At 47.5% G+C, this 24,622-nt stretch overlaps 2 protein-coding genes across 3 annotated transcripts in view; one reads left to right on the forward strand and one right to left on the reverse strand.

The window, feature by feature from the left end:
* AADAT (aminoadipate aminotransferase) lies at positions 1–23,494 on the forward strand. Of its 2 annotated transcripts, none has more exons than XM_032975252.2 (14): positions 1–122; positions 6,310–6,383; positions 7,602–7,794; positions 9,932–10,064; positions 10,518–10,592; positions 11,363–11,572; positions 12,539–12,604; positions 13,130–13,212; positions 13,484–13,580; positions 15,903–15,964; positions 16,765–16,829; positions 17,527–17,633; positions 18,279–18,380; positions 18,783–23,494. In XM_032975252.2, exons 2-14 carry the CDS (start codon positions 6,317–6,319, stop codon positions 18,831–18,833), a joined length of 1,311 nt encoding a protein of 436 aa, XP_032831143.1. In that variant the 5' UTR covers positions 1–122; positions 6,310–6,316; the 3' UTR covers positions 18,834–23,494. The 2 variants fall into 2 exon arrangements, with proteins under 2 accessions (XP_032831143.1, XP_075930643.1); XM_076074528.1 differs by lacking the exon at positions 1–122 and adding an exon at positions 3,888–3,961.
* Positions 23,393–24,622, reverse strand: part of MRPL22 (mitochondrial ribosomal protein L22) — a 6,495-nt gene continuing 5,265 nt past the window's right edge. Inside the window, exon 7 of the mRNA XM_032975266.2 lies at positions 23,393–24,574. Within this exon, the coding sequence (XP_032831157.1) occupies positions 24,312–24,574 (263 nt within the window). The 3' untranslated portion in view covers positions 23,393–24,311. The remainder of the gene's footprint in view (positions 24,575–24,622) is intronic.

Here is a 24,622-nt window from a genome sequence, read left to right on the forward strand (position 1 = left end):
CACCCCCTGCCTTCGCGCCGGGATTCTTGGGTTTCACGCGGCGGCTGCACGCAACACGCGCGAGCATTTAAGCCCGCACGCCGCGCAGAAAACAGCAAACATTCACACATCTTCAATCACAGGTGAACGCTGCGGATGTCGCTATTGACCATTGTTGTTGCCACAACAACAATGGTCAATTTAAAGCGAATAAAACAACACCACCTTCACGGCGAATATTACGAATCTGGGCGAGCAAATTTCGTGTACATTTTTTTAAACTTCCAACGTTGTGTAACGGTTTGGTAACGCGCAGTATTGCTCCGACACATCGCTGCAAAGACGGTGTTATAGTTCAACGTAAACTGTTACGTTGGCTTGGCGCCACGGGACATCGACCCCGAAGAAGCGAGTGGACCAATAGAGGGCGCGCGACTCGATTCGACGGCTTCGAATCTACGGAGTTGATTTCCTTTCTCGAGAATCGATTGGCTAATTTTTTTTTTAAAGTTGGGATTGAGTGAGCGTGGTGGGTTGGTGGTGGTGGGTTTGTGGTGGTTTCTCTGTCTCTCTCCTGAGTCTCCCCCTCTCTGTCTCTCTCCTGAGTCTCCCCCTCTCTGTCTGTCTCTCCCCTGAGTCCCCCCCTCTCTGTCTCTCTCCTGAGTCTCCCCCTCTCTGTCTCTGTTTCTCTCCTGAGTCTCCCCCTCTCTGTCTCTCCCCTGAGTCTCCCCCTCTCTGTCTCTCTCCTGAGTCTCCCCCTCTCTGTCTCTGTCTCTCCCCTGAGTCTCCCCCTCTCTGTCTCTCTCCTGAGTCTCCCCTCTATCTGTCTCTCCCCTGAGTCTTCCCCTCTCTGTCTCTCCCCTGAGTCTCCCCCTCCCTGTCTGTGTCTCTCTCCTGAGTCTCCCCTCTCTGTCTCTGTCTCTCCCCTGAGTCTCCCCCTCTCTGTCTCTCTCTCCCCTGAGTCTCCCCCTCTCTGTCTCTGTCTCTCCCCTGAGTCTCCCCCTCTCTGTCTCTCTCCTGAGTCTCCCCCCTCTCTGTCTCTCTCCTGAGTCTTCCCTCTCTCTGTCTCTGTCTCTCTCCTGAGTCTCCCCTCTCTGTCTCTGTCTCTCCCCTGAGTCTCCCCCTCTCTGTCTCTGTCTCTCTCCTGAGTCTCCCCCTCTCTGTCTCTCCCCTGAGTCTCCCTCTCTCTGTCTCTCTCCTGAGTCTCCCCCTCTCTGTCTCTGTCTCTCCCCTGAGTCTCCCCCTCTCTGTCTCTCCCCTGAGTCTCCCCCTCTCTGTCTCTCTCCTGAGTCTCCCCCCTCTCTGTCTCCCTCCCGAGTCTCCCCCCCCCCCTCTCTCTCTACGAGAATGATGCGCGGACACTGTGTCTGTCAAGTTTACATGTATCACGCTCATTATGTAATGCAATAAATGTAGTATTAATATTGCCCTAAGCATGGGACTGTCCGTGATTCTGAGCGCTCTTTTCAGATGTTGTTCCACGTTGTTGTTTGTCTTGCTGTTGTTGTTCATGCCCCGTGTTTATGAACAATGCGTCTCGGCAGGTTGGACGCCCCGACCACAAAATATGCGGACAAAGGGACATTGATAAACTAAAATGATATGCGAGTCTCTTGTCTTTCCAGAGCTCTCGCTGCCACAAGAGCAATTCACGTGCATGAATTACCAGCGTACGCGTGTTTGTCTGTGTATGAGAGTGTATGTGTGTGTTCGAGTGTGTGTGTATACGTGTAAGAGTTAGAGAGTGTGTATGTACGTGTGTGTGCATGAGTTCGTGTATTAAAGTGGTAGTGTACTGGTTAGCGCGCTGCGCTATGAACCTGGCGACCCGGGTTCGATTCCCGCTCACGGCAAACACCGGTGGCGATTATCTGAACCGGTCCCGGGCATCCCCTAGGTCGACTCAGCCTCAAATGAGTACCTGGTGTGGTGTGTAAACATCGCCACTAGGGAGACAAAGGCGGTCGGGCGTGGTGCTGACCACCCACCTCCTCGTGTGCCGTGTCGGTCTTTGTCTTGTGTGCGTGAAGTGTCGCGGTCAGCGCGCTGCGTTACGGACGCGGCGACCCGAGTTCAGAATCCGAATCTTTATTTATCCTGGAGGAATCCGATGAGCTATGAAGCTCTTTTTCACAGATGTCCAGCACGTCAGCACGTTACAACAATAAACAGTATAGCAAATAACTATAAACTAAAACTGAACTATTGTTTTATTTCACCAGGAAAAGCTGAGCTATGAGTTATTTTTCATAAGCGACACACCTGATAGGTCAACGAAGTGGCTTATCACGTGGACATTTCTAGCAGCTAAATAATAATGATCTAAACAGTCTAAACGCGTGACGTTGGTTCTAAATGTGGAGGGGAAAAAACGGAGGACCTGGAACAAAAATCCATGCGGCCACGGGGAGAGAGACACGCAAACTCCAAATATACAGCAGCAGGCGTCAGGGTCGGGATCGAACCCACGACCTCCTGCACACCAGGCGAGGTAGTTAACATCTCATAGCCACCGTGATGATGATGATGAGACACGCAGGCTCCAAATATACAGCAGCAGGCATTGTCAGGGTCGGGATCGAACCCACGACCTCCTGCGTACCAGGCGAGGTAGTTAACATCTCATAGCCACCGCGACGTTCGAATCCCGCTCACGGCCATCATCGGTGACAAATACATGGGTCTCCCCTAGGTCGACCCAGCCTCAAATGAGTAGCTAGTAAGGTGTGCAAGCATCACAGCTGGGGAGACGAAGGCGGCAAGGCGCGCTTGTGGCCGTCCCGGTTCTCACGAGTGCTCGTGAACAATACTTCCCCCAATTAGCCGGTACGCCAACTAACGAACGAGCGATTGTAAACAATAGGTGAGTGGGTATAGGTGAGTGTGTGTATGGGTGTTGGCCAACCCACCACCTAGTGTGACGTGCCGGCCTTCATTGGTGCACTCGCCTGGAAGATTTGCTGGTTTCTCCAGGATGATTCTGTTGCGCGTCGTCGCTTTAAGATGTTTCTCTGTTCGTGTTTTTGTTTGTTGTGGTTGCACCCGACTCAAGAGCCACGTGGCTCACAGGGCTATACCTAATAAATGAAACTTGAAAACTTGGTGGGTGGTGGGTTGGTGGTGGTGGGGTGGTGGTGGGTGGTGGTGGTGGGTGGTGGGTTGGTGGTGGTGGGTGGTGGGTTGGTGGTGGGTGGTTGGTGGTGGGTGGTTGGTGGTGGGTGGTTGGTGGTGGGTGGTTGGTGGTGGGTGGTTGGTGGTGGGTGGTGGGTGGTGGGTGGTGGGTGGTTGGTGGTGGGTGGTTGGTGGTGGTTGGTTGGTGGTGGTTGGTGGTTGGTGGTGGGTGGTGGTGGGTGGTGGTGGGTGGTGGGTGAGCGTGGTGGGTGAGCGTGGCGGTGCTGGGCCTCCCCTGGGTCGACTCAGTCTGAAATGAGTACCCGGTGAGGTGTGTAAACATCGCCACTGGGGAGACAAAGGCGGCCGGGCGTGATGCTGGCCACCCACCCCCTCGTGTACCGTTCCGACCTTCATAGGTGCTCGCTAACAGCACTTGGCTCAACAACAGCATCGTTGTTTTTGTATGAATGATGTACGTGAATTGGTTAGGGTATGTACTACCTGCAAACTTAAATTTGCGTGGAGGAATATTGATGTTTCTATTCCTCTGTATATTTGACCACAACATTAAATTGTAAAAAAAATAGCAACATTTTGACAAACAAATTTTCGTTTAGACATTAAAACCCACTAGACTGTCATAAACGTTAATTGTCCGAAACAATTTAAAATACAAACATGAATAATTAGCGAATTTATACTGACCTATTAATAGAAACTCCACGTAATAAATAACAGGTTTATTCATCTCATGTTTAATCATTTATTCGGGTCCTTTACTTAACCAGGCGATGCTCCAGTGGGATCTGGCATTTTTGCAGAGAAAATCTTCCCTCTGTGCGTATCTGTGCTTGCTCAAGATGGAGAGGTAGGCAAATTGTGTATGCTTGTTAAGTGGTTACGTGTATGGTTTGAAGTAGTGTTGCATAGTGTGGGGAGTGGTGGCAAAGTAGTTAGCGTCCTGCATTATGAGCCCAGCGAAATTACTTGGATTCTTGGCAACTGCGAATATCAGTGGCGATCACCCTTCACGAAAACACGTTGCCAATACGGTACATTATTAGGAATGTACCGTATTGGCAACGTGCTGTAATTATTATTACTACTACGAGGAGAGAAAACCTTTGTTCTGCAGCATAAAATAAGCAAACGCGATTTTAACACTCATTTCGCAATCTGGTACTCGGTTATTTAAAAAAAAATGCCAAGATAATATGTATTGTGAGGGATTTTTGGATTCTGTAGGATTTTATTAAAATTATGGAAAAATCAATATATTGATGGAGCACAAATTGAGCCATTTTAAAAGAACCGGGTCAGTCTCTTGTATTCATTACTCCCACCTCTTCGGTGTCACAATCAATGATATGTCTTTGAACGTCTTATACTGTTTAGGTGGCAGTGGCCCTCATCTCGACGAACAACAGAGTTATTTATGGGATGGAGAGAAGCCCAGCCAGCAGTCAGCCGGGAAACTCGAGGATTAGATTATTTTTTTTTAAATACAGTAAACCCTCTATTCACGAGAGTTACATTCTTGAAAAGGCTCGCGTATAGAATTCGCAAATGAAGAAACTTTGTTCAACGGGAAAAATGGAGTGAAATTAGGGGGGGAAATGGTAAATGTTTGATAGCGACTGCAATAATAACTAGTATATTATAAAGGACAGTGTGTTTTTTTGTATTACCTGTGATGATGATTTGACTACGATGGTGGTGATGGTGAGTAATTAAGGAGGATAACTCCTCGGGAGATGCACGTGTATATAATAAAAAACGCACAGTTATAATTTTACCACTCTGGGTAGCGTGAGCCGCAACACTTTCCCTGATTGCTGCATTTGCGTTATTTTTAATGGACCTCAGTCGACTCGTTTATACCGAAATGTCGACCTACCTACCGCAGACGCACTCCCACCGGTATCTAGCCTGTCCAACACTTTTGACCTTTTCACTCAAACTCATAACTTTTGGTGTCGATGGTATGGCACGTACACTTGCGAATACTGAAGTCCAGCGGCTCGCTAATTGGAAATTGGTGTACATTTAGTAAATCGCGAATATGCGAAACCCGCAAATCCAAAACTCGCGTATAGCAAGGGTTTACTGTACTTTAAATATTGTTGTTGTAGCATACATCTAGGTATACATATATACATGTATACAACATCCTGATTTTTCACTTAAAAAAATATCAATCCATCAGCTTTGTGGCCTTCTGGCACCAATCTCTGGCCTCTGAATGTATGTGCTATAAAGAAGGGCCATTGCCTAAAACTTCGCCTATTACAGTACAGTATATACGTTTCCTTTTAAGGCCACAGTGTTATTGAGTGTGTTGAGCTTTTTGTTGTAAATACTGTAGTATTTGTAGGTGTATGGGCACGTATTTGGTTCGATGTGTGTTGGGTGGATGGATCAGCGGCTCATACCGCGGTCCTGGATCCCCAGGGTTTCTTGTTCACGAAGATCACCAGTGACAATTTGAATCTGGTATATATGCGTGTGTGTATGGTTATGGTATGTGTGTAGTATTGGGGGAACCGGCAGTGCAGCGTTTAGTGCTTTGCGTTACGAACCCAGCAACTCGAGTTCGATTGCTGATCACGGCCATCGACCAGTGGTGGTTCTCAGAACCAGTCCTGGGCCTCCCCTAGGTTAACTCGGCCTCAATTGAGTACCTGGTGCAGTGTGTAAAGATAGCTACTGGGGAGACAAAGGCGGCCGGGTGTGGTGCTGGCCACCCACCTCTTGTGTCGTACCAGCCTTCATAGGTGCTCGCTAACAACACTTGGCCCAACAGTCTGTTAGAGCTATAGTGAATATTTTTGTCTTTTGATATGTGTGTACTGTGTATGTATGGTTATGTTATGCGCATGTGCGTACTGTTTGTGTGTGGTTATCGTATTTGTTCATGGTTATGGTGTGTGTGTGCTCTGTGTACGTATACTATGTGTGTATATATGTTGAACTTCTTTCGTACCGTACGTAGCCAGCCGTGATAATCGGAGGAAGGACAACAAACTAAACACAAAAAGCATTTCTTTCTAAATTAGTTGTCAATCTATATTTAAAAGTGCATAGTTCCAGTGGCTTCCTAATATCGGAAGGGAGAGCATTCCAGACGGCCGCAGTAGCACATCAGAAAGCGCGTGATGCACTGACCATCTTTGTTCGATGGCTTTGGTGTGTGCCCTGTGTGTGTGTGTGGAGAAGGCGGGAGATGAATTATTCACGCTTCATCAATGCAGTTAGCGCTGCGAGACGCACGTCTCCAATCCGGGCTCTGAGTAAGGAATGCACGTGCATGCATTTACATGCATACATACACACATCATGTATATACGCCACACGCTCATGAATAAAGACATGTACATATACACTGCAAATACCCACATAAAGACGGATGTGTAGACATACAACAACCGTAATTCACCACTACGCCATGGTGACATCACCACAGTGCTTCTTCCAGGTTAGGTGCACTTTGCGGCTTAAGTGAAGTAATGAAGGATCACTCGCAGGAGGTGACAAAATAGACCGATGTGTTATGGGTTAACTGAGATAACTGGCAGATGCACCATCTGCACTTCCCACTGTGTCACCGGTTTAGCTACTTGGCGCTCTGCCCGTTGTTGTGAAAGTTGCTCATACACCCCTCTAGTAGTTGTTGGTGGGTCGCTGCCTCCAACTTTCCAGGTGCAAATTAATGGAACATATACTGTATCCAATTGTTTATGAATACCATGAAACATTTGAATATTAATTATTAACAGAAAGCAGTCACTTCCGAATGTTCGTTTAGCGTGCATTCGACTCGATCGCTGTTGGCTGAGACCATAAGCAATCGAGGTGTAATTATATTGAATAAAGTACATACAGTAAATAACTCATGAAGTAAACTTAAAATGAAGAAAACTTGCAATAGAAACATGGGAAAAAAAGATCGTTCTTAGCATAGAAAACAAACCATTACGCAATGCTCCAAAAGGAAAACAATTACATAACGTGACAAAAAATTAAGTTTACCTTAATCCTCGGTGAAGGCGGCGTTTTGCGGTATTCATCCGCAACCTCACAGTGCTGCACTATTTGCGCTTACGTAGGTAACGCAAACGTTTCTGCTTATTGATTTTTTTTAACACGATTTGTGGTAGCATTTCCGTAAAGTCGGATTTCCGTAAAGTCGGATTTCCGTAAATGGGCTCCTCCGCTACCCAATAACTTAGTGTACACCGTAGTCTACCGCCAGGTCACGTGTGGTGGAGTAAAGTTGGTATGCCCACCTTTCTGGCCAGTGTGGAAGAGTAGAACAAAATATCCTCGAGACTCGGAGCTCTGTAGAGCTCCTTATACTGGAAGTCCTTCTACCAGTAGTGGCGTGAGCAAGTAATTGCAGGGCTGCATATTTATCTATATTGTATCTACACTTCACTTATATCGACACATGCAATGCCACGTTTCATTGTAACCTGTTTCCCTGTATGTCCCTATTTGTCCGATCGTAGCTGACCTGCAGCTGAAGGCTCCACCGGGCCTCATCTCCCTGGCTACGGGGATGCCAAACCCCAACACGTTCCCATTCCTCGGGGTGAGCGTGGAGACACGGCAACTGCACAGGGAGAAGCTACCCGGACCATCCCGTCTGAATTTCGACACCAACACCGTTGCGAGGATGCTGCAGTACTCGCCCACGGATGGGTACGTGGACTCGCAATATGGGAACACACACATGGAGACACAAGGGGACGTGCACAGAGACACAAAGGGACACGCATGGAGCCACAAACGTGGCAGAGGAAACAGAAAGAGACAAGTGAGCACACAAGGGCATGTGCAAAGGGGTGCAGGGACAAACGACACATGACTACATGTGCTAATGTCAAAGACAAAGATCCCCCGTATAGCCTTAACAGACTGTATGGGGCAAGTGCTGTTAGCGAGCACCTATGAAGGCCGGAACGGTACACGAGGGGGTGGGTGGCCAGCACCACGCCCGACCGCCGTTGTCTCCCCAGTGGCGATGTTTACACACCGCACCAGGTACTCATTTCAGGCTGAGTTGACCTAGGGGAGGCCCAGGACCGGTTTAGATAATCATCACGGGTGTTGGCCGTGAGCGGGAATTGAACCCGGGTCGCTGGGTTCATAGTGTAGCGCGCTAACTGCTACACTACCGCTCCCCACAATATGTCAGAATACACACACAGAGACATGGGGTGACATGGGGACATGTACAGGACATTTGTGGGAAACACGGATGCCCATAGACACAAGTGATAACAGGAGATGCAATGTGTGCGTGCAGGTGAATGCTGTCAGCTGTGTGTGTGTGTGGTTATAGTAGCTTCGGTATTGCACTACAGTCTCAAAATCCATGTTTGATTCCTGGACACGATGTATAGAATCAAAGGCAATTGGTATTTCAACCTGGCCTGAGCCTTCTCAAGGTAAATTGAGCCTAGAATGATCACCTGGTGCTTTGTCATTAGCATTAGGGAGACCAAGATCTCATGTGCCGTGTTGGTGCTTGCTTCACGGAATTTTCCCCTGCAGAAGCTGCATGGGGGATCTTCTTCTGTGTGTGCCTACGTGTACAGGGAGCTGTATGCACACTTGAATGAATGCGTAAATGCATTAATGTATATGTAGTGACATTGGGGATGTCACCGTATGGTGCCGGCCCTAGAGGGCCAGGGCATGCGATGTACTTACATCGCGGACAGCATCGTGTGTGTTACAGAGTGATGCCGGCTCTAGCAGAGCACGGCGTGCGATGCACCGTCATCGCGTACGCCCCGTAGGTGGGTGTAGTACCAGCCTAGCTGGGCTTGGTGAGCGCTGGGATAGCGAGAGCACCACGCATAGTGTGCAGTGCGGGCTCAAACAGGAGGGAGTGGGAGAGTGTCAGCCCAGGGACAGGGTTGCCCCAGGCCATGGCACTCTGGTTAACCCCGTAGGCATGTGATTTGAGTGTCCACTGAGAGGCCCCCAGGTGGGGGGGGGGGGGGGCTAGGGGGTGATCACGTGTCCGGGGAGAGCTCTCGAGAGGGATCGAGAGGGAGCTGGAACGCTCGCGAAGGTGGGCGGGGCCAAGGGCGGAGCCGGCCCCGACCCGGGAGGATATAAGGTGGGTTCCTGGGAGGGACCGGGGTTGCTTCGTTCTGCAAGCTGGAAGCTCCGCGTTGTACATCTGAAGAGGCACCAACACGTGGCCCGGGACCCGAGTACCGGTCTGGTCCGTTGTAGCCATAACTCCTGTATGGTAGTGTAGTTAGCTGGGTGGTCACCACCCTAGGCTGTATCTGGTAAAGGGGCAGCTACCCCTTTTGTGTTATGTAATAAATGTGTTTCCTCTGAAGAAGAATGTCTGCGACTCAGTTGGACTCGCCACATTTCTATTTGTATTGGTGTGTGTGCATTCAACCTACGTGTGTCTTTGCGTGTGCATGTGTGTGTATGTGGAGGGATGAGTGCATATGTGTTTGCCTATATGCACTGTATTTGTATATGTGAGTGTGTTTGTACGTGCTTGCAGCGGCATATTCTCTTGTGCATTGCACAACAAACCCAATGACCCAAGTTCGATTGCTTTTCCATGGCTGGCTCACATCAGTGGTGAGTGATATGTGAACCGATCCTAGGCCTCCCCTCGCTCGACTCAGTACCTGATGCATTGTGTGTACATTGGCACTGAGGAGACAAAGGTGCGTGGTGCTGGTCACACCACGACCTCATTTGCCAACCAACCTTAATAGGCATTTGCTAACAGCACTTGCCCCAACTGTCTGTTAAAGGCTATATGGGAGATCTTTGTCATTTGTGTGGTTGTGTGCAGCATCCCTGAGCTGATTGACTGGTTCAAGCAGCTGCAGACAAGGGTTCACAACCCCCCGACGCGCAAATTTGAATCCACAGACACCGAGATGACCGTGTGCATCACCACAGGCAGCCAGGAGGCGATTAGCAAGGTGTGCACACTGCACTGGGTCATATACATACACACACCATGTATATGCTGATGGCCAAGCCACCTGGAGTGCCCCCGATTTCTCCATATCTCAGAAGCTAAACAGATTTAGGCCTCGATAATGTTTGATTTTCATTTACGAAGCTATAAACCCACGTGGGAGAGCCTGGGATACACAGCCCAGGTATGCATCTACACCTTACAAGGTGTCATTGTTAAGGGGTTGTCTTCCTTTAACCCATGCATTTTGGTCTGATCAGTAACCTCTTCACATGGCTTTCCCACTGCGTATGGCCTCAAAGTGCGCCTTCATCCGGCAGGACGATGGATGTGATTAGGGAAGAGGTGCAGCCTACGGAGAAAGGAAACCTGAGCAGTGGACCCCATACAGTAATGGGACTTTTGGCTGAGATGAAGAAGATGTATATTTGTCTGTATGACTGTGTGTGTCCAGGTGTTTGAGATGCTCATCACCCCAGGCGACTATGTGCTCATGGACACGCCAACATACCCGGGCACCCTCATCGCCGTAAGTTAGTTTTAGTTTTTCCACATTATATCCAAATTGTGCTATGAGCATTCTGTCACAAGATGAAAAATGTACTCCTACAAATAGGAGTGCACCACCCTGGATCAGACAACGGTCCCATCATCACGTAACTCTTTCTAAGAGCTCTTTGTGAGACCTCTTTATCCACATCTTTAATATATCCTGCATGGAGTTTTTTTGTTTGTCAACCAACCAACATCTGTCGTCCTCAGAGTTAGAATAAGCCAAATTTGGTGCGAAACCAAATTTAATATGATGGGTATTTTTTGCAGTCATTGATGGCTGACCCACTTGAAAACCTGGTTTAATCACAGGCAGCTAAGACCCAGATGCAAACCCCAAGATTCCAGTGGTGCCATTTCAGATACTCTGATTCCTGAGCCACCCGACTACTTTCCAGAGTTTCTGTTTTTATTTGAAAACCATACGTACATGCAAAGTAGGCAAGGAAATAAATATTAGACAAAGCTGTTGTAGCACACGGTCACGAGGTCGGGACTGTGTAGTGCACGGTATTGCCTAGTGGTGGCGTGAGATCTGGGAGAGGATAATCCACTGACTTGCATTGTCAGCCACATGACTTTGTGGTCTGTAGCCCAGCAGCTGAAAATTAATTAATTTAAGGTCACTTAATTCAGGGAGGAGAGCAACATTCTTGCTTGAAATATTTATTTTGTCGCTGTGTGACCCAATATCCCCCAATGTGCAAACCTGTACCCCACGTGTCCCTCCATGTCTTCATGTCCCAGGTGGAGCCACTCGGCGCGCGTGTGCTGAGCGTTGCGGGCGATGCACAGGGGATGATCCCAGCAGATCTACGTCGCGTGCTCTCGCCATGGTCTCCATCAGACGCCCGCGTCCCTGCCTCAGGCATCCCCCGTGTGCTCTGCACAGTCCCCAATGGTGGTAACCCCACTGGAGCTTCGCTGAGCACCGACAGGAAACGAGAAATATACCGCGTGAGACACATGCACATAACATACACGCCCCCCCCCGACTTATAGCCTTTAACAGACTGTTGGGGAAAGTGCTGTTGGTGAGCATCTAAGAAGACCAGCACGGCACACAAGGCGGTGGGTGCTTCAGCACTGTGCCCGGCTACCTTTGGCTCCCACACACACCAAACCAGATCCTCAATTTAGGCTGAGTCGACTTAGGGGAGGCCCAGGACTGGTTTTGATAGCCATCACTGGTGATGGCCATGAGCAGGAATCGAACTCGGGTTGCAGGGTTATTAACGCGACACGCTAACCGCTGCACTGCCGCTCCCCCCAACAACACACGCATACCATAACCATACACACAAGCATATGCCAGATTCCAATTGTCACTGTTGATCTTCGTGAGCAAGAAACAACCCTGGGAATCCAGGACCGCGGTATGAGCCACTGCTCCATCCACCCAACACACATCGAAGCAAATATGTGCCCATACACCTACAAACACTAGATACCCGTCACTGGTGTTGGCCGTGAGTGGGAATTGAACTCGGGTGGTCGGGTTCATAGTGCAGCTTGCTAAACACTGCACTACGGCTCCGCACAGGACAAAGACATATACACACACACAAAGAAAAAGATAGTGAATCAGTCCTCGTTATCAGGTTCGATTACCGATTCTGAATTTCAGGACTCGGTAATTGTTTCCAGGGTAATGTCAGTAATGAATGAATTGATTGGCACGTGTGAACGTACGAAAACCGCACGGTACATTTGCCCTCTTTTCTCAGTTAAAAGGTCAAAGGTGCAGTCGTGAAAATGCTTGCTTGCCGCACTTCTGTCGGAGACCCGCCTCTACTGTGGGGATTTACACCAACTGGCTGAGGCCTGCAGGTGGAAACGAACACAGCCCTGTGTGTGATCTCGTTGGGCTCACACACAGGGCCACTTGGCTTGTTCCTGTAGACCACTTACCTGTGTTTTCAGATTGCACAGGAGTATGACCTCCTCATCATCGAAGACGACCCTTACTTTTACCTGCAGTTTAAAAAGGTGAGATGACCCGGAATGTGAGAGGCCTATGCAGTCAGTCTTGTCGGTGATGTGGTTCCTGTGATGGAGGAGTTGGTGATAATTGGGATGATGTGCCGATGTGCTGATGTTGCCTGTGAATGAGGTGATGTCATGTCCTTGATGTGGTGGCGATGTTTGTGATTTTGGATGTTACGTAGGTTATGATGTGGTAATGTCTGTCACATTGATGTTGCCTGCAATACAGATGATGAGGTGATCTTGTGTTTGAAGCAATGAGGTGGGGATGTTTGTGATGTCGCGATGATTTTGACTGTGATGGAAGTGATTTAGTGATAATTCATATTGCCTTGGATGGTGGTGTTGTAGTGATGACGTTGGCTGTGATGGACGTGGAGAAATAATGATGTAGTGATCATGCTGTGTGATGGAGGTGATTAGTGATAATGTTGGCTGTGATTGTGGTGATGTAGTAATGACGTTGGCTTTGATGGAGATGAGGTGATCGAGGTGATGATGTTAATGGAAATTGTTTTGTTGTCCCAGCCCTGGAGTGAATCTTTCCTCTCTATGGATGTTGATGGAAGGGTCATCCGCACAGATTCCTTCTCCAAGATCATCTCCTCTGGGTGAGAGAACCCTTTTAAACATTCTTGATCCTCAACTTACATCACTTGATTATAAAAAATTATAATCTGATCCTTAACTAGCATATTTTTTTCCTCAAAATCATCAAGTGCACTTCAGCAATTATCTCTTCACTTGTCATCTCTTCCGTTTCACCTCAATCATCTTCTTCTCAGTGATAATCTCTTACAGGTGACTTTGTGTGTGTGTGTGCGTGTGTGTCGCTCCATCCCCTTATTGCCCTGTGTCTCTGGCTGTCCTTACCGATGACAGCTTGCGTCTGGGTTTCTTGACGGGACCCAAAAAGTTGGTGAACCGAGTCATCCTGCACATGCAGACATCGACCATGCACACGTCCACCTTCTCACAGGTCTACCATGCACACATCCATCGTCTTTTACATCCACCTGCTCACAATGTATCCACCTTTTCACAGGTCAACCATTGACAGGTGATTCTTCACACTCATCTCACTTATCCACTTTTACACACATCCACCCTCACGAGTCCATTTTCAAATTTGAATGTATTGGCGGTACACCGATGGGCGGTATAAAAAAGCAGATTTTTCGCAATAATTGTTAATTTTATTTATTTTCCCGCGATTCACAACCCCGATCAGAAAATCTTGTGGGGTTCGTCAAAATCAGTTCTTGTGATGTCGAAGCAGTCGGAAGACGAATGTTATGAGCAGCTGAACACAAAACTTCACAGTCTGTTTCCGTATAGCACCCAGCCTGATGACGATTGGCTCCGTGTTTTGACTCGTGCCCTAGACAGATTTCACTCTTGCCCGAGACTTTGTCGGATGGTTATGGTTAGGTTAAGGTTGGAGAAATACGAGCACTGGCCTTTTATGAACAATGATGCCTATAAGAGAAAACCTTAAATAATATTTGGTTGTTCACGAGAGATTTAGATTTTCTCCTCATTTATTGTTGCCATTAAAATATCCCTGATCTAACCCTAACGATCGCAACACTCTTCTTGCCGTACTATCCATCGGTGGCTCAAGTTTCAGTTTCATTTATTAGGTATAGCCCTGTGAGCCATGCGGCTCTTGAATCGGGTGCAACCGCAACAAACAAAAACATGAATAAGGAACATCTTAAAATGACTACGCGCAACAGAAAAATCCAGGAAAAAACAGCAAAGTCTTCCATAAAAAGCACCGTATATCAACGCTGTGTGCAAAAATCCCAGTGGGATGCAAGTCAAACAATAACAACCATAAGACAATTTAGATTAAAGTTATCAGTCTAACTCTGTACTACAATAAACAAATATGGCTAAACCAAAACGTTTTCGAAATCACCAAAATAAAGCTATAAAAACAATGTAACAGTGATCATAGGAATTGTGATTCAAATTTAACAATAAACGATATACATAACATGTACGACCAAACTTTGTAGCCATAGCTGGCAGTATGAGTCACTCCATAACAGCAGGAGTATCAGTAGGAGTATCAAAATTTTTCAATGCACCTTTAAAGATCAGCACACTATAATCAAAACTCAAGATCATACTTTGCAGCGGTCATCCGGAGCGATACATTTGATTTCAGGCCACTGAATAGCAGTGGCAGCTAGGGGTGTACAACTCCTTTAGAGCAGTTTTGAGTGAAGATCTCACAGGTAGTGATCCAAGTTGCAGTTTATTGGCGATAGCATTCCAGACCCTGGGGGCATCAATAGCAAAGGCCCTTCCTCCAGTATTTGTACGGCAATAAGGAATGTGAAGCTGGTAAATGAGTGAAAACCTTAGGTCAAACGACGAAGATGATGATCCAGTCCCACCCGAGGCTCACAAGGCCGCAAGAAAGCTGCTGTTCCTCGAGGTGCTCACCCTCCTGGTCGGTCTAAAAAATCACGTGGCCCTAACCCAAATCAACGGTCAATATTGACCCTTTTTAGCAAGTCTCAGAAGACTGAATAAACTTTTGAATCGTAGCAGGGCCAAATAAAGACTGATAGACAGATTTTACGATAAAAATATTGATTTCAGACTGTTTTATGAGGACCGGTTTGTTATGCTGCACCGGTGTTCCGCCGATACATCAATTTGGCCGACACATACTTGTTTCCCTCTGCTTGTGACAATGATGATGGTGTCAAAGATGATTTGGGATGAGAGTTTAGATTATTTTGATGGTGTTGATTTTGGTGATTGTGATGTTGATAATGAAAATTATAGTGTCAGCAACATGAAACGATGACAATGTTTAACATGATTCGATTTTGCAAGTGATGAAGATGAGAGCAGTGACAGTTATCAAATGGTGTTGATTATTATAGTGATGGTGATAGTAATGTTAATACAGTGGAACCTTTCTTATTTCCCTGTTATCCATGAATCCTGTGAACCTTGGCCATGGTCGGTCCGCAGAAGCTCCAATTATGTGCGGGATAGCTCCTGCTATCCATGGGTAGTAGTGGTAGTAAATTACGTGTGTATCTTCTCCATTTATACGTGGCTGTTTGCTGAAAAAAAATAGCGACCTGCGTGTCAACATGGATAAGAGGGGGTCTGACTCGTGACACGGATAATGATGTATGGTGATACAGATGATGATTTTGGTGGTGGTGGTGGTGGTAAAGATGATGATGAGCGTAATGATGTAGATTATGATAATTATGAGGATAAGAATGCAGATGGGGGTAATGATGCAGATGACGATGTGCCTCTGCAGATCTTGGTGTATAAGCTTCTGGAGCAATGGGGCATAGATGGCTTTCTCGACCACGTTGACAGGTGTGTTAACAGCACAACACCACCCACGCTACACTCACCACCGTCATTCAACCATTACAGGTGCCACTGGCACCCGTCATGGTTGTTGACACCCTGGTGTGAATGGGAGACCAGGGAATAGACCCGCGACTCTGCTACGCATACAGTCTTGTGCAGCCTTTAATCAATCCTCCACATAAGACGGTAAACCATTCAGCTGCCACTAAACCGGAATGCGTTACCAACACATGTGAATGTACTCATACAGCCCTTTTGTCAATCCACTGCTGGAAGAGGGCCTCCCCACACTTCAGGTCTGGAAAGGTGTTATTTGACCATACTTTACCACACTTGTAACCATGTGTTGGTAAAGGTGGGGAGCATAGAATGGCAGAACAATTTATTTTTTAGCACTGTCCTCTGCTTACCACAATGTAGCACAGCCTCGAAGTAATCGATGCCACCCTGGTATGCATGGTGGTCTCCTATTCAAGCACTACATCCAGGCTCTCAACCCAGCTTAGCTTCTGAGGTCTGACGAGATTGAGCGCACTCCCGGTGACATGGTCAGAGACTGCATTTAAAAAAAAGTCCATGCCCTGGAGGAGGCAATTGTTGAGCCAATAAAGATTAATAGTAGAGGTACAATGTATACGTTATTCATGCGTTTTTTTCAATGGGACACTTTGGATTCAGCAAATATATTCACTTGACCCATTTTAGAATCCAATAAACAGTGCGTCTCTTTATTAAAATGTTGTTGACATTTCTGTCACCCGTCAGTAAGTGCGTGACACTGTGACTTCCTCTGTCTGATGCAGTGTGGTGGAATTTTACCGCTCTCAGAAAGATGCAATGGTCTCCTCCGCCCAGAAATGGCTCACGGGTAAGGCACACGAAGGCTCACGGTGGCATGCGCATCTACACACGTATGCGGACAAACACTACTTGTAATGACATTTGTGTACATGATAAATTTCCATAATAACATGAATGTATTTTGTTTATTCTTAAAGTATTAAGACTTTTTTTAGGGACCTGCCTACAGATGTTTGGCCAATTACATTTTTGAATGTTTTGCATGTGCAAAGAAACTGGAGTATCAGGAGAAACCCCACATATATGAGGGAGTAACACTAGAAATCCGCAAAGACAAAATCAAGAATCCATGGCTGTACGACCACCCCCTGGGTACCTTGATGCCCAAGCCCACAGGCAGTCTCCCATACAAGTACTAACCAGGCTCATCCCTGCCTCGCTCCCAAGATCTGATGAGATTTACTGCATTAATGGCGATTTGTCTGATGTGAAATTTTACTTTGCCAACCTGGCAACTTATGTCCCCATGCTTCCTCATACATCCCCATACCTCGGAATACAATCCCTCTACCTCCTTGTTGAGTCCTTATGTTGCATACCTTTGTCTCCTCACACGTCCCTGTGCATCTTTGTACCTCCACGTGCAACCCCGTTCTTCCGCATGCCTCCCGTGTGTCACCGTTTCTCCTCATCTTAAATGTGTCGCTGTTTCACCTGTCTCGCTGTGTATCACCGTTTTTCCTTATGTCTCCGTGTGTGTCCAGGTTTGGCTGAGTGGGATTCGCCCCAGGCAGGAATGTTCCTATGGATAAAATTACTGGGGGTGGAAAATTCACGAGACCTCATCATGAAGAAAGCCCTGGCAAAAGAGGCACGCGCACATACAAAGATCCCCCTTGTAACCTTTACACACTTTTTTGACAAGTGCTGTTAGCGAGCACCTATGAAGGCCGGTACAGTACACAAATGGGTGGAGGCTAGCACCACAACTCGCCACCTTTGTCACCCAAGTAGCGATATTTATACAATGCACCAGGTACTTATTTGAGGCTAGGTCGACACGTACACATACACACTCACACACGTGTATTCTTCCACACATATTATGACACACATGGTTAAATCTCCAGAGATGCCCCTGATCTAATCATATCTTGGAAGCTAAAAGCAAGATTGAGCTTGGCTCATGTTTAGATGAGCAACAACCATGCATGCCAGGTTGCCGTTGTTGGCTACGAAGTTGCGATGCAATGCGGGCAGCAGCGGGCAATGCAGCAAGATTAATTGTTGTACTGTATTTTCTATGCTCCCGCATTTAATCTCCTTATCTTCAAGCCTCACTGAGCATCACGGTGAATTATGGTCATATAGCCCCCGTGATCCACACAACATGCAGAGGCTGTCGATTAGCTGTGCTGTGCATGAGATATGACATCTGCAGGTGTTGTGCAGATCTTACTTATGGACCAAAAAGTCGTTCATCTACACATGTCACTCAACTGGGTTTATGCTCCAGGTGTTGTTCGTGCCTGGAGGTGATTTCTACCCTGGCTTGGATGCAGTTTCCTCACACTTGCGTGCATCGTTCTCAATCACCAGCCCAAAGCTCATCGATACGGTGAGTAGCATGAGCAATAAAGGGATCAGGGAGCCATGGGGATGGAGGGGATCATAGAGACATGGGGATACACGGAGAGACACGGTGGCATGGTGGCCGAAACATTCCACCAGTGGGTGAGCACGACCACTGGGCCCCCCAAAATTTTGGTCCTTCTGCCCCCTCCCTCCTTATAACCCCTACACCGGAGGTGCGGGTCGGCAATCAAAAATACAGGGAGACAGGTAATCACAAGTGTGGATGAAACACTAGTGTCCCTGTTTCAACTCCGACTTCTGATATTCAACTCTCAATTTGTGTCTTTACACACAAAAGAGAACGGGTGAGATTATACTAGGAGTGGCTTTTACACGTATTGACACGAATTGCAGAGTGTAAGTGTAATTGTGTTTCTGTCCCCAGGGTCTTCAAAGACTGGCTGAGCTTGTTAGAGATGAGGTAAAAAAAGCGTGATTTACTGTGCACGAGCGTGGATGCATACGCACACGAATAAAAACATGCCTTAATATTCACACAAACACACAGGTACAACAAGAACCAGAATTTCCCACTACGTGGCGGTGATGTTACCAGAGCGCTTGTGCCATGCTATGTGCACTTTAAGGCCACGGATCGTGTCGAATGCTCACTGCCAGGTCATGGGTTGACTGAGATGACTGGCAGATGCACCACCTGTGCCCCCGATTGCCACCCGGCGCTCTGCTCGTTGTTGTGAGCGTCACTCCTGTGCCCTCTGCTGTTTTTGGATGGCGACTACCTTCAACTCCCCAGTCGCGTCCTTCGCGAGCATCCTCCACAGAGGCCAATCTTGACACTGCTGGTACCAGTCATTGGCAAGTCCACTCAGCTCCATATCCTCTCATATCACATAATTCCACATCTTCTCTCGCCAATGCCACGCCCATTTAGTCCTCTATCTGCCCGAACAAAATCTGTCTCGGCATGCAGTGGCTAGACATGCAAGCTACATGACTCAGCCAATGCAGCCTTGCCTGCCGAAGGAGCTCACCAATGGGACTGTGTCTAGGTCTTTCAAGAATTTGTGATCTCACACAATCCAGCCTGGTTAAACCCAGGATGGATTGTAGGCAGGCCAGCCTGAATGTTTCTAACCACCAAAGATGTTTTAATAGGGGGGGGTCAACATTGCGCAAGCATAGAGAAGTGTAAGGGCATAACTGTGGCGGAGAATACGACCCAAAGCTTCGTTTGGAGTGACAAACCAGGTAGCTTCCACAGAGCGTTATGCAGCCAATGAAAATATGCCGCTCAACTGATTCGGAGTGAGACCTCTGCTGTAAAACCATAGCCAGTCATAAGCACACTGCCCAGGTATGGGAACAGCTCCACTCTCTCCACAACTCTCCCCATCACCAATGGGGAGTTGAGAGGGTGGAGTGTGTTTGATGACACAAAATACCCAGGCAGATGCTTAGTTTTTAAGGGGCTGATGGTAAGGCCCCACCTCTTAGTAGCATGCTCCAGGTTAAGCAGCACCGCCAACTTCTTCTCTGAGTGAGCAGCAATCACCAGATCATCAGAATACTTAACATGGATGCCATCGCTTGACTGCACCCGGGCATTGATAAGTCTCCCATTGTATCTGAACCAGATGGAAATTCCTCCGGTAGAGCCATAGAAGGCTTCTTGAACTACGTGGTTTAAAAATGTCAAATAATGTAGGCACCAGAGGATATCCCTCTTGCAGCCCAAGGTAAACAGAGAATGGCTCTGACTCCCTGTGATGTAGCTTTACCTGGGCCTGTCCACCATCATAAAGGTCCTTAATGATTGTGAGTAGTCAGGAACTCTGAAAGCACGAACAACCCAGAGCCCAGGCCTATTGTTGGTATCATAGCCCCTGACCAGGTCAATAAAGCAGAGACGTAGGTCCTGTTGGAATTCCCTACACCTCTGCTGTAGCAGACGGACAGAGAATATAGAGTCTGTGCAGGACCGCCCTGGTCTGAAACCACATTGGGGCTCCGCAAGCCTCTCCTCAGCGTGCCTGACAAGGCGATGTTGAATAATCCTTTTCAGGACCTTTCCCGGCACACTGAGGGAGATGCACCTGTAGTTGTTACAGTCTGCCCCCCTTCTTAAAGAGGGGGGCCACCATGGCATCCTTCCATCCTGTGGAACCTGCTCAGTGATTCAGAATGTTATAATGATGTTACATAGGGCAGTCTGCACACAAATGCCACCCTCTGCCCGGCGCTTTTCCTGGTCTCAGACTCTGGATCACCTTCCGTACTGAGTGGCTGGCTGAGACGTCACCTAAGGCAGTCACTCACAGGGGGTGACTACTTCTTCCAGTATTTGAGGCATCCAAGCCACAGCAGGATCATCCCCACTTTGTCCAATGTTTTCTGGGTTGAGGGATTTCCCCTCCCCCAAGAACTCACAGAAATGCTCAGCAAACCTGCAAAGATTTTCCTGGGGGACAGAGATCGGATCACCTTTCTTTTTCCTAAGAATGGTGATAGGTGTGGTGCTGCAAGTTATTTTCTGCTCCATGGTAGGTCCCGGTGTCAAGGACATGGGCCCGCATCCGCTGTTCCATTACTATTTAGTCCTGCAGATGTTCTTGTTTGGACCCAGTGTGCATCCATATGTGGGTGTACCGATGACAGAATAGCATATTGGTAATTACAAGCCCATGGGCTGCACAGAAATCTAGAAGCCTCCTACCATTGTTATTTAGCTGATCTGGCCCATGCCTTCCAATAACTCCAGCCCAGGTGCCAGCATCATGACCCACTCAGGCATTAAAGTCACTCACCAGGAGGACTCTATCCCAAGGGGCCACTTTAACTTGCACCTGTGATAGGTCATAGAAGGCATCTGACTCATTAGCCTTGCCTGCATCCCTCTACTGATGTTCACCTTCGGTGGGGGCGTAAACTACTACCACCACCACCACTCCTCGCCTCCTGTTGATGGGGAGGCGAGCCCACAGTAGCCGGGGACTTACAGCTTCCCACACCTCACCGCCACGCTCCTACACCCCCTTATTTTGTTCAGAAGAGCTATTCCATGTTGTTTGGCTGTCTCTTACCCTGAATAGAGGATTGACTAGCCCTCAGTGACTGCAGCCAGAACCAGTCGACCGGACCTCCTGACAACCGCAGATCTAGGTGGTACCAGTCCAGCTCCCGATAAGAGAAGTGGGAGCCTCTCCTCCGCAGTGAACATTCGTACATTTCAAGTGGCCACTTGCATTGGCTTTTTGCTGGATAGAACCCCGAGGGTACGGGTTGAGTCTTCTGGCTCTGTCAAGTGGGGTTTGGTCAGGAGACGTCATAGAAACCTGTTCCCCTGAGACGTCCGGAACAAGTTCGTTATTTTTTGCATGTTTTCGTAGTAATTGAAATGAAGTGGAGGGGTTACCAGTCCCTCGTACCCATCCAGAGCGCCCGTTGGCCGCTGTGACTACGAGCGCCATGAGGGGGACAGCCAATTGGAATTGGCCCTCCCCCCCATGGCATTGCTCACAGCCACCACAGGGTTATCATCGGGCACCACCGAGAGGATATGGGATTGTTATTGTATAAATATTCAGAACATGTAAACACATCAGACATGTGCAAAACCAGTCTTTCATGCACGTGTAAAACATACATATGTGCATATCAGCAGATACAGAAAGTCAGTCTTCCAGATAAGTAATGTAGAGTGCACATCTCCATTGGTGACCCTGAGCCAGTGGTGGAATTCCACTTTCATATGGCTGGCACTCTGCACAGGACAGCCATTAATTTCATACAAATGCTATTGATCCTGGAGGGCTGAATACGTTTTTTCTTTTCCCACGTATACACAGTAGAGTACATATAAACACATGCTCAAACACAATCGTACATGTACAAGTATACCTCTTATAGCGCTCAGGATGCGTACTTGGTAAATGGAGCGCGATACGAAACAGCGCTATAGGTCACCAACATGGTTCAAATGGAGGTGCGTACTGACGGCGCAATTTTTTTTTACCTATGAGCGATACGAGGGCTTCATTGGAGTATTGGTAATAACCTTAATGATACTTTGCACATGATAAATATATAAAATAATTTCATTAATTCAAATACATTTTAATACTGACATTAAAAAATGCAATAAGTTATGCACTTTTCAGTAAATTGTGTGGGAGCTTGCGTGTAAGATTAACTGTTTGCCGTAATCACACGTTCCGTGGGAAGTTATACTAACCTATGGAATTATTCGATACATGGATTGTCAATGAATTTATGAATTCACCCTCGATGAATCGATACTCTAGCATAGGTGTCAAATCAACTGAGCAGAATTAATACAAGACCTCGATGCTGGTTCCAAAGACATGCCCCTATGGGCAGCACCACACCTACTTCCATATACATGGGCTGATCCTCACATTAATTTTCCTCTAGGTCGTAACGTAATAACGAAACAGCATTATAAAAGGCAGCACTGACAGATATGCCTGTACACAAAACAAGGACCATGGCTGTCATTCACCATTTAACAGTGGTGACATTACATTATCATATTGCTGGTGTTACTTTCTGCTTGCCATCGTTTCTGGAAGGTGGCTACCACTAGCCACCCACTGGCATCTTTCACAATCTTAGCACTGCTGGTGAGTTTCCTTCAGGAAATTCACTGAGCTGCAAGCTCATCCTGTGCCGCATCAGTATAACTGCACCCACATTAACAGGAACTGCTAGGACATGCAGTGGCTGGCATGCTGGATACATGATGCAGCCAATGTACTTTTTTCTGACCTCCCATCAGAGGAACACTGTTCTGTTACTCGAGACATTCAGGTCAGCCTGAATGTCTCAAACCAGAGCAGGTGTTTCCATAAGGGAATCCAGAGCATTGCAGAGGTGAAGTGATGCCACTTGACTGATTTGTTGAGACCTCTGCTGCCAAACCAGCAGTGGCAATGAACTGCACGACTATAAACTATATCATTACTCATGAAGACAATGTGGCGTGTTCGATTTTGTACACAAAAAAATCAACAGCAATTGTTATTTAAAGGCAGTCTGATTTTAATGTTGTGATGAATAATAATTATTGCAGAGTGCAAACTGTACAAAAATGTATCAAATAAAATAGATTTAACAATACCACGCGTGCGTGTCGCATAAGGGGAGCCGTGGCATATAAACGATGTTTATCTTTCCAGGTAAGGTCCATTAAGTTATATAACTCTTTTTCAGAAGTGACTTGGCCACAAATGACAGCCCAATTAAGTGGTTTGTGGAAATTATAGCAACCAAATACTCTACACATTTCTAAATGTGAAGGGAAAGACCGGAGGGGGCCCGGAGAAAAATCAATGTGACCCGGGGAGAGCAAAGCAAACTGCAAATATACAGGTGTCAGGGTCGGGATTTAACACATGACTTCTTGTATACCAGGCGAGGTAGTTAACATCTCACCACCACGGTGCCCATATTGATTTGTTCATATACTGTACAAAACATTTCAGACAACCCATGATCAGATTTTGGGCTGTGATAAAATACACCATTTTCCACTGGCATTTGAAATTTGTCGAGGTTCTGTCGTAGATCGATTCAGCCCTTCACGATTGCTACCAGCTGTGGTGTCTGAACGTTAGCAATAAAGAAACACAGGCTTCTGAGAATGCAGCAAATCACACCATCCACCATGTTCCATACCGGTTTTGTTGGGTGCACTTATGCGAGTGCCTGTGCTTTGCACGTTTGGACTTCAGTTAACCCTCACGAAGCTGGACACAAGTAAGCTGGACTTTGGGGTAAGTTGGAGGCTCTGCCCCCAATTAGTCAGATTTTACTGCACATAAGGGCACTCCAACTTCTACTACAGGGGGGAGCAGAGTTGATTGCACACACGGTGCTCTTTAAATCCCACTCGCACATCAGAGTGTGGGAAGGCGCGCTCTAAACCCCTCCAACATCACAGGGAGTGTGGGACGGTGCGCTGGCGCAGCTCCTTTACGTAGAGGCGCGCCTGCTCTATGGGCGAGCGCAGGTGAGCGAGCGGCGAGCGAGCATGCTCCACGGGGTAACGCGCGCGCTGCAGCTCCGCGGCGGAGGGCGGCGGCCCCTCCACAAGCTTCACAAAGTAGTGGCAGCGCACCTTGTCCATGATGCCGAACATGCCCCGGCCGTGGTAGCGAAGCCGCTTCAGGTACATGCCTTTGCCTACGAATGACTCGGCTGGGCATAGGTGTGGGGCATGCAGAGAGATGGAACGAATGGTTACGT

Source organism: Petromyzon marinus, chromosome 3 (genome assembly GCF_048934315.1).
Source record: "Petromyzon marinus isolate PM22_M1 ecotype Great Lakes invasive population chromosome 3, UKy_Petmar_22M1.pri1.0, whole genome shotgun sequence".
NCBI lineage: Eukaryota > Metazoa > Chordata > Hyperoartia > Petromyzontiformes > Petromyzontidae > Petromyzon > Petromyzon marinus.

Bases quoted from the DNA above. Each gene is read 5' to 3' on its own strand.
- AADAT (XM_076074528.1), top strand. The intron at 6,384-7,601 runs GTAAGGAATGCA...GTCCGATCGTAG, and splicing joins GTCTCCAATCCGGGCTCTGA to CTGACCTGCAGCTGAAGGCT. The intron at 12,605-13,129 runs GTGAGATGACCC...TTGTTGTCCCAG, and splicing joins TTTACCTGCAGTTTAAAAAG to CCCTGGAGTGAATCTTTCCT.